At 38.1% G+C, this 16,104-nt stretch overlaps 1 protein-coding gene across 2 annotated transcripts; it reads right to left on the reverse strand.

Moving 5' to 3' along the window:
* Positions 1–1,004: 1,004 nt before the first annotated feature.
* CBLL1 (Cbl proto-oncogene like 1) lies at positions 1,005–15,160 on the reverse strand. Of its 2 annotated transcripts, none has more exons than XM_061197594.1 (6): positions 15,129–15,160; positions 9,897–10,064; positions 6,615–6,712; positions 6,123–6,206; positions 4,991–5,064; positions 1,005–2,394 (listed from the first exon to the last, which is right to left on the reverse strand). In XM_061197594.1, the coding sequence occupies exons 1-6, from the start codon at positions 15,139–15,141 to the stop codon at positions 1,359–1,361; spliced, it is 1,473 nt and encodes a 490-aa protein (XP_061053577.1). In that variant the 5' UTR covers positions 15,142–15,160; the 3' UTR covers positions 1,005–1,358. The 2 variants fall into 2 exon arrangements, with proteins under 2 accessions (XP_061053577.1, XP_061053576.1); XM_061197593.1 differs by having other exon boundaries at positions 6,615–6,715.
* Positions 15,161–16,104: the final 944 nt, after the last annotated feature.

The following is a 16,104-nucleotide window of genomic DNA, read 5'->3' on the forward strand; positions in this document are numbered from 1 at the left end:
GTAAGTGGTCATCTCAGCTGGACTGTAAGAAGCCCCTATAATGCAAAAGCTGACTCCGAAGACACCTTATAAAGCACTGAAATTCACAATTTAGATTACTTTTCTTTTCTCCAATACAAAATCATCTGGTAGTCTTCACTGCTGACTCCAAGCTAAAACTTCCCAAGTTTTAGATGCTTAACCAATAAAAGAAACAGGAAATCATTAATAGTTTTTAAATGTCAAGTTAGAGAAAAAACCTTATCACACAGTAATGAAACCTGAGCAACACAAGTATGTGATTACAAGAATGTCCTTCATTAATACAGTATTCAAATTCCTCCACGGCATTCAAATTATAGTTTAAAACCCAATAAACAAGAACCCACTTAAGCACGGGATCAAATTCTACCATGAAATGAGGAATTACATAAAGCCTATTCAGCCCTAAATATTTAGTTTAAGACAATGAGTAGAGAGGAATACACTTCATCTAAAGCACACCATTTAAACAGTTCTATAAAATAACGTTACTTAAGATTAATCAGTGTGGTGCATCATGTGATTCCAACCATTCAGTAAAAAGCATTAACGGGTACCAGCATCCCCAACAGCTTGGAGCCTACAGTTGATTACTTTGGCCGTAACTTTCCAAGTAACGAACACTGCCTTTCAATATTACAAACATAAACATTTCTTAGTACTGGAATTCCAATGTATTTTGGTGTTCCTGAGGCTGCCTACAAATGAAAAGGCATCCAAGTGAAGTGCATTATACACCTAATATACTTCAAAATTTCAGTGCCTAACATGTGAAATCATTTCCTACCATTTAACAGTCTGCCTTACAGTAAATTCTAGTAGATTTTTACTTTTAGGATTTTATTATAACTTTGGGAAATTAGTGGTAAAACATATGGTTTAAAAAACAGTATGTGGCTGCACTTAAATTCACATAAAAATAGCATTTTTACAACCATATTGAAATTTAATCCTTTTACACAGGTTAACAAAATGTATCACAAGAAAAACTAAACATTGGGTTTAACAAAAGCAATACTTTTGAAAGTGGAACGACGAAAAAATTTTTTCAAATTTTTTACAAATGGTCACCTCTGGGTCAATTTACCACACTAGGGGAAGAAAGTTGTTAAAATATAGTTGTGCTCAACTGAGCCACTTATCTGCACTACAATATAGTACTTGAAATCACTCCTAAGGTCAAGATTCAAAACCATTTTAAGAGACAAGACCCTAAGTGTTTTACAGCCACCTCAGTAAGAGGCGCTTTCCCTTCCCCAAACAGTCAAAGCTTAATTAAAAGATTGACTATACATAAGTTTGTTTCCTCATCATATCTTCAGTTCAAAATACTATTATCATTGGTAATACGGTCTATATCTTGTCTGATCTGGATGATGTGGTCCAGGAAGTGGGGTTTGAGAAGGCGGACCCTGCATTCGTGGAGGAGGAGGCGGCCCTCTCGGTGCAGGCCATATACCAGGACTCATTCCCCCTGGCTGTGTAAATGGAGGGCTCAGAGTTCCTTGATCTTCAGTGAACTGGGGTAAAGAGTTAGGATTATAATGGTGAGGAGGGGGTGCAGTTACAGGTGGACCACCATGTTGAGGGGGGGGAGGTCCTGGAGGAGGATGATTCATATAAGGTGGCATCTGGGCAATAATATGTCCAGGGGGAGGGGTAATTGGTGGTGGAGCAGAGGTCATTGGTGGAGGTGGAGCTTGGCTATACACCAGGTGAGGAGTACCTGCGGCCTGGGGAGGATGTGGCATTGGATGGCTTATTGGTGGTGGAGGAGGTGGGGGTGGTGCGTAATGTTGCTGTGGAGGCATAATATGATGAGGGTGAGAGACCACTGGTTGACCCTGATATTCAGGATGATGGTGAGCAGGTGCTGGGGCAGGAGGTGGTGGTTCTCTAGCACCTGAATTTGAGTCATCCTGAATAGGGACAGTTATTAAATTGCTGTGTTTTCTTGTTGAAATACGAAAGGTTTCCTGACTGACCGAGCGAGGTGGAGGTGGAGCCATGGACAATTCTGCTGGAGGAGCACGAATATCCTCATGTGGCTGATTATAGTGCTCGTGGGGCACATGTTGCAAAGGAGGTGGTGGCATCATGATGTGCTGCTTTGGCGGAATATGGCTCATATGGTGCTTGTCTGGCGGCATTATAAAACGATCGGGGATTTCAGCTGGTGGTGGGGCAATAGGAGGATGAACATTTTCAAGTGAAGCACGGGTAACAGGTTTTCCAGCTCTCATATGGCGGTGGTTGATATGAGCCTGTAAGTCTCTCTGGGACAAGTATGTTCTCTTGCACCCTTGAACAATGCTACACATGAAGAGAGAACCTCGTGTACACTGCTCAATTCGCTGCACAGGATCACTACAGCTAAATTAGAAGGGGAAAAAAGTTTGATTTACTAAAAACAGACTATAAAAATAATGCACTTAATTTCACAGATATGACTACTTTTAAATTTTGTTATGGAAAATACTACAGAAGTTCACAATTACAAGTTATAGTTACTGCAAGTGAACCTTTAATCTTTTCCACTTTGTGGTCTGTTCGCTATTAAGCATCAGCATTTCTTTCAACATCAGAACGCTTAAGAAAAAAATTCAAAGTGTTTATCAAACAGAGTATGTTTTAAGAAAAGACCTTTTCTTCCCAAGACCTAGAATTTATCTGATTTTCTCAAACAATTCTATGCTTTGCATCCATTTGCAAAGAAAAATCCAGGAAGGGCAAACCAAAGCATCTGTCACAATCATGGAATTCAAACTTGTACCGTATTTATTGAGTATTATTTTCTGCGCAAATAATACTAAGTGGAAGACACCAAGTGGAAGAACTGTAAGAACTACAAAAATAAATAGGATCATCCTAATCATCAAGGTTCTTAACATTAAACAACATAAACAAATTAAATTCAAACCCTGAACACCAAGAGTCCCTTCAAGAAGGGGTCTTTCTGAACTGTCAGACAAATTTACTACTACAAAGTATTACACACTCCTGCTTCTCTAAATTATAACCACTAAATTTAACTCAATATTTTCTTAATGAGTCAGGGTCAAATTGTAACTATTCTTCATTCACTATTTTTAATCCACTCTTGCCTTTAGAGTCTTCTTGAAATAGCAGAAAGAGGACCGAGCTAGGAATTGGAACTGGGATCTAGTACTGGCTCCGAGATCTCAGTGAAGTCATTTAAACTTTGTTTCTTTATCTGTAAAATGGGGTTCAAACATCTAACCTAACTCACAGTGTTTTTATATCTACTTCACCCTACTTAAAGGAGTATCTATAACATCAACGAAACAGTGAAAATGACAGGACTTAATGACTAGTTAAGCACTATACATGTATAAGCTGTTATCATTAAATACGTGTGTCAGGTCATATGACACTATATTACATGGCTCTATATTCTTGATTTTGAGTGGTGTCTGTTTTTCCTTCCTCACTGAAGGCTGGTACTCCTTCTTGATACTAGGAGGCGTCCCTTTAGTGGCCATTTGGCACACTTCTTACTTTTTGCTTCTAACTTGCTGTAAGCTCTGAAATATCACCACAGTTAACGGGATGTGAGGCACTTCTTTTGGGTGATGTTTAAGCATTAGTATATAGTATTTACATTAATTTGGATTGCCATTTCTTCACTTTCTAACCTGGGTCTGTTAATCCAGATAGGCTTATGCTCTGATATACCTAAGGGCCAACCAGTGAGATGCTTACCGGAGTTACACTGAATACCCTGAAAACTAAATTCCCTTTTAAATATTAACATTAGAACACTTACATAAAAGAGAAAACCTTTTGATGTCCTCTACATGGTGTTTTACAACATCCAAAATCCCTTATCCCAATGAGGCAGTCAAATTTACTATACAGTGGATGTACACCGTGTTGGAAAATCAGGCATTACAGAAAATAAGGCAAACAGTGAATATGCATTTTTAATTTCATAACTCTTCTGAATTATAATTCTAGGAAGGAAATACTCTTTAAACTCACACTATAAATTTTATAATCTGTGACTTTAAAGGGCTAATAAAAATATGCCAAGAGAATTAGTTGGCACTGGTTTGTCAATGAATCATCCATTCTCTCTCAGTGATGCCAATCTTCCTACACCATAAAAGAAAATTATCCCTAACAATTGTCCATAGCTTTGCTATCAACTAATACTATAACCCTTGGGATAGGTTCTGACATAGGTTATAAGGAATCTAGGAAGCCTACAGTTGTTCCAAAGAAGTTTCTCTCAAAGCTTTCCTCAAACCTTCTATCAGGGGTTCTAAATTGATATAAAAATTCATAGTTTATTCTGGATCCTTCAAGACCATCCCCAAATAGATCACTATCAACCAACACCTCTAGATTGTCATAACTTGTCTGAGTCTATCTTAGAACATGATGGTGTTTTAAGATATACTCAAGACATAATAATCAGATTTGAAGGTAATAAATAAGAGCTTATACTTACATAGTACTTGCTATATGCTACGTACTATATATGTATTAACTCATTTACTTCTAATAATAACCCAGGGAGGTAAGTACTATTATAAGCTCCATTTTACAGATGAAGAAATCACCTATGTCACACAGCTAATAAATAAGAAAATAGAGATTTGAATCCAGGAATTCTAATTCGAGAGTCTTTGCTCTCAATCACTACGTGATACTACCTCTCTAGCGTCCCATTAAAACAAGAAAATAACTATTTTTGGTTTATAACGCTAACTTTGTGATGGCAAATATACTTGTTATTTTGGCCAATTTGAATTGATTGATAATAGCTAATTAGCCCTATCTTAAGGAGAAGGCTAAGGCCAACTCTAGGCTCACAGAGAAACATGAGCCATGTCTACACATTTGATATCCTGCCACCGGTCTATAGCACACCCTGACCTTTAACCTAGATTATAAATCATTATATCACAAACTTTATTATTTAAAAATTTAATGATGATCTTACCCTGGACACATCTTATCTCCCTTTTTTTCGTGTAAAATAGCACAGTCATAGCAAAAAACATGCTTGCATGGAATCTGTGAACAGAGACATGTTACAGTTAAGCATACTAGAACAAGTTAAAATACTTCCATAAAAAAAAAAAACAGCACAGTGACCTAGACATAAAAGGCACTTGAGAACTGTTTTGTCAAAATGAACATTTATTAAGTACCAATTACATAAAAGCAACAGTTAACCTCTTTCAGTCACAAAGCTCTTTGTGAGAATGTGATGAAAACTTTGGCCCTTTCCTCAAAAAACATATACATGCATATTTGCTTACACATTCATGGTCCCTACAGGTTAAAAGCTCCTGAAGAATACTGCATAATGTTTAATCTAATCCTGTATCTCCTGAAAGTATTCCAAGGCAGGAAAAGAACAAATATCTTCTAATGTAATATAAGTAGCCTTCTTCCCTGGTAGTCTTAAGTTAATGAACTTACAAATATTTAAAAATAAATCAGAAGGACACAGTAAAATGATGTTACACCACTTTAAAACTCAGAGGCCATTACCATTATTTAGCTGTGTTATGTAGCAAAGCAACAGTGCATAATCCACACCCTCCACCATCACAGATATATCACTGAATTCAAATTTTTTTCCAACAAAAATGTTAAACTATCTTTTTATATGTCAAAATTACTATTAAATTACAGTTAGGGCTGTTTTTTTTTTAACGTTTAGAATTCAATTCTCAGAAATCATAAATAATCTTTATTAATTCAGTTTTATATTAAAAATTATAGCCTTCAGAAATGAATAACTGATTTTATTGTTAACAAGGGAAAAAAAATCACTTTTCCCTAATAAACTAGAATTAATGTAAACAGGTATCAAACAGTCCAAGGAAATTATTTAGTTTTCAGCATTAGTTTCCGTAATTAATATTTTACAAGCAATTAAAGAATTTGTCAAGATAATTCTATTAAATGCATATCATTCCCAAATTTCCCCTAGCTATTTTACACTTATTTAAAATGATATAAACTTAATCACTAAACAGCAATAAATCTATCTACTTAAATTTCAGAATCCTACCTCTACACAAATATTTAATTTACAAAATCAGAATTTAATTTATACTTACCATTCGCCCATAGATTTTAATAGGCAATCCACATTTGTCACAGAAATGAACTGGTGTATCATCCTTTTCACCTAAGATGTTTATCTGTTGAAATGATATAATTAAATTTTCCTTAAGCATTTCTAAAACTTATGTCCATAATTTACACAATGAATTGGTTAGTATTTTATAAAAGTTATTAAAACAATTAGAAATAAAGGTTTCTTGGTATAATCCCCACATATACCACATTAGTTGGGCCACCATCAGTCTTGGGGGTTTATTCCCTTAAACAGTGTTAATGGTTATTGATTTTACTTGACTTTACTAAAAATTACTTCAGATTATCTTTCAAAACAGTGAAATAGGGCATTAATAAACAAATGATTTATGAGTACTGAAAGATATAACTATAATAAAAGTTCATACCATTCTTTATGTAGTCTGAATTGTTCTAATAAAGTATTTAAAATATTTTATTGTTCTAATAAAATTTTTTATTTTTAGTTATACCTGAAAGTCCCAAAAAAGGTGTCCAGGAAATCTTCGCTGATTTCCAAACAGTTCGCCCCCTTTACAGTCATACCGTTCTTCTTCATTATAATCAAATCCTTCTGAGAGAAGAAAGTGTTACCTATTAACTTTTCACATCTCAATTTCATTTTGGAAGTACATGTACATGGTCAAACAGACCTATTCACTGACACCTTTCAAAGCTCTTCTAAGAACAAGATAATCAACTCTAGTTTAAAGCACCATCTAGAAATGATCTTGGCAATCATGTAGTCTAACTCTCATGACTGAGAATACTGCAGTATTGGAGATCATAATAACTCAACCCAGAGAAGATCAGTGGAGTGGCAGAGCTAGGAAAAGATCTCAGATCTCTTCACTCCCATTCAAGTGCTCTTATTAATTCACCAAACTATTTCTAGTATAAAACTACTAATTATCATCATCATGATTATTACACAAATAAAAGATACTTATCACCATTTATTCTGATCTATCTATAAAAGTGGTATTATGCTGTAAGAAACTGATATTATTGCCAAAGGATTAATGAAAACATAAAGAATTCTGCAGACTTCCTTCTTACGACTTAGTAAATTAGGTATCCTCTTCTTCAGCTTTAAACTGAGCCTGATTTTAGAAACATCCAACATATTCATACTTCATCCTTTCCATTGAAACCTCTCCCTGGTTAATCACGCAAACAGCAGAATTTATATCATATCTACTTACAAGTATCCTCCCCTACACTGCATATATCAATATCAATAAACTTAAAACAATATGAAGATCAAATGGGCTCAATTTCAATTTCTCTGGCCTAATTAAAAAGTTGATGGTAATCCTCTCATCTCATACAAAAGGAAAGAAAACCAGCAAACAGTCTTATGGGGATTCTAGGTAGAATCCAATTACCTAAAGTAAAGCTGAGAAGACAAATCTATCCCTCCAAGGTGCCAGGCTTCTCACGACTCTTTTGGCCCTAGAACTGGTAAACAGAGTACCCAAAGCACAGAAGTTTTAACTTTACCCACATGGCTACATTACAGCATCTGCATACAGACACACAGACACAAACAGAGATAGACACACACGCATAGATGCAAGAATTTTTTTAACCTGATACAGACATACATACCAGTGTACTGCTATCTAATTATCTCCAACACAAATGTAGAGTTCTTATAAGTTACATCTGAGTGACCCTAGGTTCTTATATGGTCCATTTATACCTTATAAAAGCTGCTGTCATCTAAAACTCAAAATAAGGAAAGTTAACTTTTCTACTTATCTAAAACTCAAAAAATTATTGAGCAGAACAACAGCCAAGAAAGTTAGGAGCACATTATCATTTTTCAGAGTAGTTCAACTTGTACTCCCATCATGAAGCTATATACATATTTGTATAGATAACATACCAGCTGCTGCTGCTCTATCAATAACCTAGTGTACCCCCGCTTTGGCCTTTTTGGTTTTTAAATACTTTTTTAAAACTACACAGTAATGTATAAATAAATTGTTGTGTAACAGTAAAACAATGCAAAAAAGCTAAAATCCCCTTTCTATCCTTTTCTCCTCAGTTATCTCTTCATTCCCTTCCACTTCAAGCCCATACCCCCTTTTTGTTTGAATACCCAAATACATATCTATAAAAGTTCCAAAGCAGGGGTCAGCAAACTTTTTCTGCTTAAAGGCCAGTTAAGTAAATATTTTAGGCTCTGTAGGCCATACCTGAAATTACTCAACTATGCCAATATAGTGTGAAAAGCAGCCATGGGCATGGATGTGTCCCAATAAAAAACAGGACTGGATTTGGCCAATAGGCCATAGTTTGCTGACCCTGTACTAAAGGGTAAGATGGGAAAACTGTTTTATACTCACGAAATGGGGAAAGGCCTTTCTAACGATGACAAAAAACCCAGAAGTCACACTAGAAAAGACTGGATATCTGACTACATAGAATCGTCAAGCTTTTCTACAATAAAAATTTTATATATAAAACTCAAAAGACAAATGGAGAATATATACAATATATGACAATTGTATTAATTTACAAAGAAAGAACTCATAAAAATCAAGAGACAAACAATCAAACAGAAAAAAAAATGGGAAAAGGAAATGAACAGGTAGATCCTAGGCAAAAGAAATGACCAGTACTATGAAAAGATATACAATCCCACTCATAATTAAAGAAATGTGTATCAGAACAAAAATTTGTAAAAGTTAATAGTACCAATATTGGTGTGGGAGTATAAAGTGATGTACTGTTTTTTTGTTTGTTTTTTTTTTAATGCTATTCTTGTCTGTTTACATTCTTTTTATGTATGTATGTATGTATGTATGGCTGTGTTGGGTCTTCGTTTCTGTGCGAGGGCTTTCTCTAGTTGTGGCAAGCGGGGGCCACTCTTCATCGCGGTGCGGGGGCCACTCTTCATCGCGGTGTGCGGGCCTCTCACTATCGCGGCCTCTCGTTGCCGAGCACAGGCTCCAGACGCGCAGGCTCAGTAATTGTGGCTCACGGGCCGAGCTGCTCCGCGGCATGTGGGATCTTCCCAGACCAGGGCTCGAACCCGCGTCCCCTGCATTGGCAGGCAGATTCTCAACCACTGCGCCACCAGGGAAGCCCTGATGTACTGTTTTTAAAGGGCCATTTGGTGACATCTGTCAAATTCTAAAATGTACAAATTCTAAAATCCACCAAGTTCTAAGATGCCCAAATTCATGCAAAGTTTAAATTCTACAAAATATACATACTAAGGTACATATACAAGGATATTTACTACAAAATTGTTTTTAACAGCAAAAAATTATTAAAATTGTTAAATAAATTATGGTATATCCGTAAGTGAAATACCTAAACCTACTTTCTTAAATGAGATACAACTGTATGTACTGAGAAGGCAAAATCTCACATGCATCTTGCATGAAAAAAGAGCAGTTATAAAGTAACTATGAAAAAGTCATACCAGGGATTATTTGGGAAGAGAATAATTATGGGGGGAGAGGGACAATTTTACTTTCAATATTATGTTTTCTGCAATATTGTTTAGATTTTTTTTTAAACAATAAGCAGTGTTACTTTCAACAAGAAAATAAACCAAAAATATTTATAAAGGGAGAGAAAAGTAAAATATGCCAAAATGAGAAGTCAAAGACTGAAGAAGGAAGAGAGTATAAAAGATAAAAAAAGAGGTGACTCAAGGTAAATAAAATCACATGGCTTATTTGGTGGAATCAGATATAAAAGAAAGACTTTTGGATCTATTAGTTTAAACAAATTACCTTCATCACCAGCTGGAGCCTTTGCAGGCATCCTGTTTATAGTCCTTGGAGTTCGAGGTGAAGCTTTGGCTTTGTTCCCTTGTTTGGAGATGAGCTTTATAGGAATTCGTCTTCGAACATCAAGACCACCCAATGATCCAGAACTATTAGTGCCTTGTAACTCATTGTCTATGTTAGAAAAAAAGTTGTAATTTCTTTTAGTTTTTCTTTTTGAAGATTATTCTGCCACAGGTACTAAAGCAACATACCCCACATTATCAAGGGTTGAATATCTGGTTTCTGATTTTAAATACTATGCTATATAAGTTCAAGTACTAATTTTCTCTATTTTGGACAAACCCTTAAAGCAATGCTTTTTGAGATATGGAACCTTTAAAGAGTTGACAAAAGTTACAGAACCTCTCCCTAAAAAAATGGACAAAAAAATTTTCCATTTTTCCAGAGGGATTTACAGAAACGTAAAACCCTTCATGAGCCTAAGATAAGAACCTCTGTCTTGGAACTATAAGAGATTTTTTTTAAAAAGAAAAAGAAAAGTAAAGGAAGAAGAACAAAAAGAAAGAAAACCATCACTACCTCCATCAAGTATGCAAAGTAGACACTCAGTAAATTTAGTAATCTGCATCGATATCAGGACAATCAATAATACTGGAAACACAAAACTAACACTGACAATGGTAAAATTAAATAAGTGTAAAATTGTTTTTCTAAAAAGCATTCAGGAATATAGTAAAAATTATTGCACCATTTAGTAGTAAAAACACGCACTAATGTACTTGTGCTATAACATTTCTAGATGTATACATGTGACTGTGTTATTCTTGGTCACCACTGTAATGGAAAATTACAGTTTAGGAGGATGCAAGTTTTCTGTACTTGGCCTAAATAACTGAAACTTTCTACGTCCCTGTCTGTTATTAGCTTATGAATTAAATTCACTCATATCCCATGAGTAATAGGAGCATTATTTCATAGAACTGACTCTATTTGAAGATTAAAAGCCACCTTTTCTTCAAGTCCATGACAAGATATTACAATCCAGAAAATATTTACCTTTACCTACTAAAGAAGAAAGGGAAATGCCCTAAAATAGGAAATGCAAATAATTTTTTTAAATAGCAATGTTTTAAACATGACAATTAGTGAACAAGGCTGTGTAATTGCCACTGCATTAGACAGTACAATCCAGAGTGATAGCCAAACTGTCCACATTAAATTCAGTAAAGCCAAATTTGGAAGTAGTATCCTAATTAGTACTAATGATCGCCAAGGGTACTAGAATTACAGACACATGTTGAACTCACATCGATTTGCACTCTTTCTGAAGGACAGAACAAAATTCAAAATCGGTCCTTAATTATTAATTTAAATATCTTTCAGTCTACTTTCTATTATTACTTTCATAATAGCTAACCCTCAAAAAAAAAAAATTAATGGAAAAGGGATTTTAACTTTAACATGGATAACTTTTTTTTTTTTTTTTTTATGGCTGTGTTGGGTCTTCGTTTCTGTGCGAGGGCTTTCTCTAGTTGCGGCAAGTGGGGGCCGCTCTTCATCGCGGTGCGCAGGCCTCTCACTGTCGCGGCCTCTCTTGTTGCGGAGCACAGGCTCCAGACGCGCAGGCTCAGTAGTTGTGGCTCACGGGCCTAGTTGCTCCGCGGCATGTGGGATCTTCCCAGACCAGGGCTCGAACCCGTGTCCCCTGCATTGGCAGGCAGATTCTCAACCACTGCGCCACCAGGGAAGCCCTAACGTGGATAACTTTAACATGGATAGTTAAAGTCAAGTTAGGATAAATCCAACTTGATCAACTCTCAACACTTCACAAAATGTATTAACAATTTGAATAATGTATTTCATCTGCTTTCACTCTAGTTGCTTATTTATGTAAAAATACCTACAAGCAATGTAATAGCAAAAAGACAGATAAGACAGAATTTTTTTTTTTTTTTTTTTTTTTTTGCTCAATAGGTATTCCTAATTTTCCAATGAACTAAAAAAAGCAAGTTGTTGTAGACAGTTCAGTGCTGTCCTTCAGGCATTAAAAGGACTCTTAACGGTTTCACCTTGATGAATGATCAAAATACCAACACTTCATTACTACAAGTCCTTTTCACACCACCCTGGACACCTGTGGTCACTACTGTGGCTTGTTTAGCCTATTACGGCTTTCCAGAGCCTGCTGCCCTCTAACACCTTGCAGCCTGCCTCAGACTGCAAGTTCATAAGCAAAGTACAGCGGTTAATAGTGACATCACTCTGGGTTTGTCTTAGGGTTTTGGGAGTTTTATTAAGAATCAAAACATACAGCATAATTTCCTTTTGAATAAGACAACTACAAACATAAAGCCCTAACAACAAAAGTCTTTGGATATTACACAAAGTGAGAATTCAGGATAGAACTGGCCATATAAAGTGAAATCCACTTTAAAAAGGCATAACACTTTTATATTATATTATACAGGTTTTTAAAAGATTTGTGTAGAATTTTATCTTGAATTAAAGGAATCAAGAAATATTTTTACAAAATTTAGGTTATAGTTACAACTAAGTGCTAATTCTTAGAATAGCCAAAGAATGAATCAAGTGTTAAGTAGGAGTTTCCTGGGGTAATTTTTCCAGCAAAATTCTATTATAAAAACACCACACGATAGCCTTTATTTTATGACTGACTTTTTCAGCAAGATTACAAAACCAGTCATTTTTGCATAACATTAGAGGTTTTCATCATTTCCCCAAGGGCCTCTATTAATCCTTTGATATTAGAAACATCCTTTTGAGATGCCTATCCTGTCATAATGTCTTCAATTCACTGGCTAACTGGCATTTCCTCACTTGCCAATGATTTTATTTGTGATTCAAATAATTACCGAATTCACATTTACGAATTTCATGAAAATCGGAATCTTTTGTAATCACAATCAATGTACAGCATTTTATACCATTTCCTGATATGAAACACTAAGGACACTGCCCTATAATGAAATTAACTAAAAGAATAAAAAAGAAGCTGGTGTTAAGCAGGAATATCTGAGCAGGAACTAATTTTTTAAGTGGTCAGTTCATTAGTGAATATTTTCATGTTCAGATGACTTTTACTTACTTAGGCAAACTTTTAACTTAGAGAACTAGGATAATAAATATGGAGATACACACACACCCACATTACAATTTCCTAACGTAACATTCTCTAAACTGTGGAAGCTGCTTGACTCCCAAAATTCCAGTAAGAGGCTCAAATGAAAAACATTTGCTAATGTGGCATGTTTGCTACCCTAACACCAAAATTCCAGAGTTTCGATTCTATAAAATTTCCAAACACTAGAGTTCCTTAGAGCCTGGTTCTAGGCCCTCTTCTCTTCTGCCTTAAGTGATTTGTGGTACTAAGTCCCAAACAAACTTCCCTCTGATCTCCAGTTGACATCTCCCCTTGTATGTCTCAACACACATCTCTTACTTAGCAGTCCAAAATCTTGTTCCCAAATTCCAATTTCTCACCTCTGCTCTTTAAAAAAAAAGTGTTTTTCTCCCAAGTCTTCCAGTAATGGACACCACTCAAACTAGAACCCTAGGCACCTTTCCTTTCTCTCACATGCTTCCAAACCAATCCACCAGTGCCTGTTTGAGTTCTATCACCTGAAGATTCACTGAATCTGCCCACTCCCTTTTTCACTAAACCAGCCACCTTCACTAAGCCAAGCCTCCCTTCTGATCTATCGCAATCACCTCCTAAATTTTCTATTTTCTATTATTCTTGCCTTCTCTTACACCATTCCCCATAAAATAACCTATTATGTTTTTAAAAAGAGATTACGTTCCTCCTCTACTTCTGTTCAATGGCTTCATATTGCACTTAACATAACATTCAAATCTTTACCATGGACTTCAAAGTCTTGCACAACCCGACTCCTGCCTTCCTTTCCAATCCCATCTTCCGGTTCTTTCCCTCTAGTTAACTAGGTGCAGCTGACTGGTCTTCTCTAAATTTTCCTCCCTCAGAGTCTTTGTACTTGCTCTAAATGCTTTCCTCGTGATTTATTCCACGCTGGATTCTTCTCATCCATCAGATCTCAGCTTACAAATGTTACTTTTCCAGAAAGACCTTCCCTGACCACCCTCTCTGAAGCTTCCTCCTAATAGTCTTTACCAGAGCACCCGTTTACCCTCTTCAAAGCACTCATCATAATTTGTAAACATTTAAGTATTTTTAAAAACTTGTTTATTGTCTTTCCCAATAGAACGTAACCTCCAAGTAGAGAGGGACTCAGTCCGTCTTGTTTACCATTCCATCTCCAAGCCTAGAAGAGTATGTATATATATCTATGTGTGTGTATACATACACACATAACGTATTTATATATAGAAGTATACATATATATATAAAATTAGGTAGACAGTTGATGACTGAGGAATCCTAAACAATACTTAATACTGGAAAAAGCCTTTCCCCCCCTACTTGTAATATGGCTGATACAACTGAATGGAGCAGTATCTAACTCCAAATGCACTCATTCAATATCCAAAAACCACAAAGAAGCAAAAGCAAAAAAACACATAACAAAGAGTGAAGCCATTCTTACTTGGAGAAAGGAATGAGACTATCTTGATTTTAAGCTCAAGATTGATGGTTAAGGACCACAGCCGAAGCGCGGGGCATGCTTTGGGCTTAAGCAGAAAAGCTGCTCTCGGTATGATTCCGAAAACCGTATCTGACTCCCTTCTCCCACCTCTAGTCCATGAAAGACCGGAGAGACAAAAACGACAGGCGGTGACCACCGCAGCACCCGCCCAAAGCTGACTGAGACAGCAGGAAGTCTCCAACCCACTCTCGCGCATCGACTCCCAGCGTAATGAGGCTTCCCCGACTCCGAGATTGGAATCTACCCGCCAGTCCCCATAACGTAGGGCAGAGCACCCAAAATGAAGAAAAAAGGAGCCGGCGCTCTCTCCTCCCCGCGAAGCCCGCGCCGCCCGCCGTCCTGGCTCAGAGACCGGCAGAAGCAGAGAAGGAACGGCTGTTGCCGGTACCGAGGCTGTAGGTACCACACCGGAGGGTAGGCCAGGAAGTAGCAGGCCCTGGTCGGACACGCGGAGGGGTCTGTGAGATTTCTTTCTCGCCGCCACACCCCAATGCTGTAGAGCGAGCGTAAACCCTCTATGCTCGCTGGGCGACCAGTCCCAGGCCGGCCAGGGGGCATGGAACCAGGACCCCCACTGCCTCCGCCTCCTTACCAGTGTGATCCATGATTCGGCTCGCAGGGCACAGTGGGAGCGGAAGTCAACCGCGCCGGAGTCGCAGGGAGCGCGTGCGCGATACCTTCCGGAGCCTGGGAGGCGGAAGTGCGACCAGGTTCCCCGGGTTGGGGCCTCCAAAGGCTTCCTTGTCTTGCGTCCGCTAGCCGACTCCGGTGAGGGAGTCAGGCATAATTCGAGCAGAGAAAGAAAGAACGAATACGCGGAGAGCTTCAATGTGGAGGCTGCTAAGGCTTCCTTTTATGTGCTTCTAAAGGAAGTAGCCTTTAACTGTGGAGAGGAGACCGACGGGAACGGGGGAGGGGGAAAGCCGGTAGTATCCGTAGGACTAATTCGCAGCAGGTAAGGCGGCTGCCGGCCCCGCGGAGCATTGCCTTCTGGGACTTGTAGTGCGCCGGGACCCTGGAGCCTGCCAGGCACACTGCGCAGGCTCGGCCGTTGGGCTGGCCCCACCTCGGCGGGCGGAGTAACGGTTTGGAATCCCCCAGAGTCCGCGAGCTACGGTCCCCGACCCCCCCGCCGGCCAGGAAAAGTGTAAACACGCGCGCTCTAGAAGGCGTCCTCCAGCGGGAGGTTGCCCGGGGGATGGTTGAGCTGTATGAGGCTCCCAGCTAGAGAGAGAGGCTCTGTGCATATGCTCTCCTTTTTGCTTTGTCGTGACAAGCTGCATAGACCCAGGCAGAGCTGACGGGTATCTACCCTCGTTCCCATCTCTAAAGTTGCTACCAGTTGAAGCCCATTTCTAACGCTTGATTAGCGCTCATTTTCTAGGGCAAGCTCTTGTGGCGCTAGAAACCCTCCCCCACCAAACACGCGCGCACACACACACACGCGCACACACACACAACACCCCTCCTAAGGACTGGACGCGGGGCCAGGTGGAGGATGGATGCAGCGTAGCCGCGTCTTGTTAGGAGACAGCGGGGACTCCAGTGCAGAGCGGAGCTGAGCATGG

This window comes from Eubalaena glacialis, chromosome 8 (genome assembly GCF_028564815.1).
Source record: "Eubalaena glacialis isolate mEubGla1 chromosome 8, mEubGla1.1.hap2.+ XY, whole genome shotgun sequence".
Classification (NCBI taxonomy): domain Eukaryota; kingdom Metazoa; phylum Chordata; class Mammalia; order Artiodactyla; family Balaenidae; genus Eubalaena; species Eubalaena glacialis.

Coding starts and splice junctions, on each gene's coding strand:
- CBLL1 (XM_061197593.1), bottom strand. Junction 6,207..6,614: donor ACCTTTTTTGGGACTTTCAG/GTATAACTAAAA, acceptor TCATTTCAACAG/ATAAACATCTTAGGTGAAAA. Junction 2,395..4,990: donor GGAGATAAGATGTGTCCAGG/GTAAGATCATCA, acceptor CTTCTAATTTAG/CTGTAGTGATCCTGTGCAGC.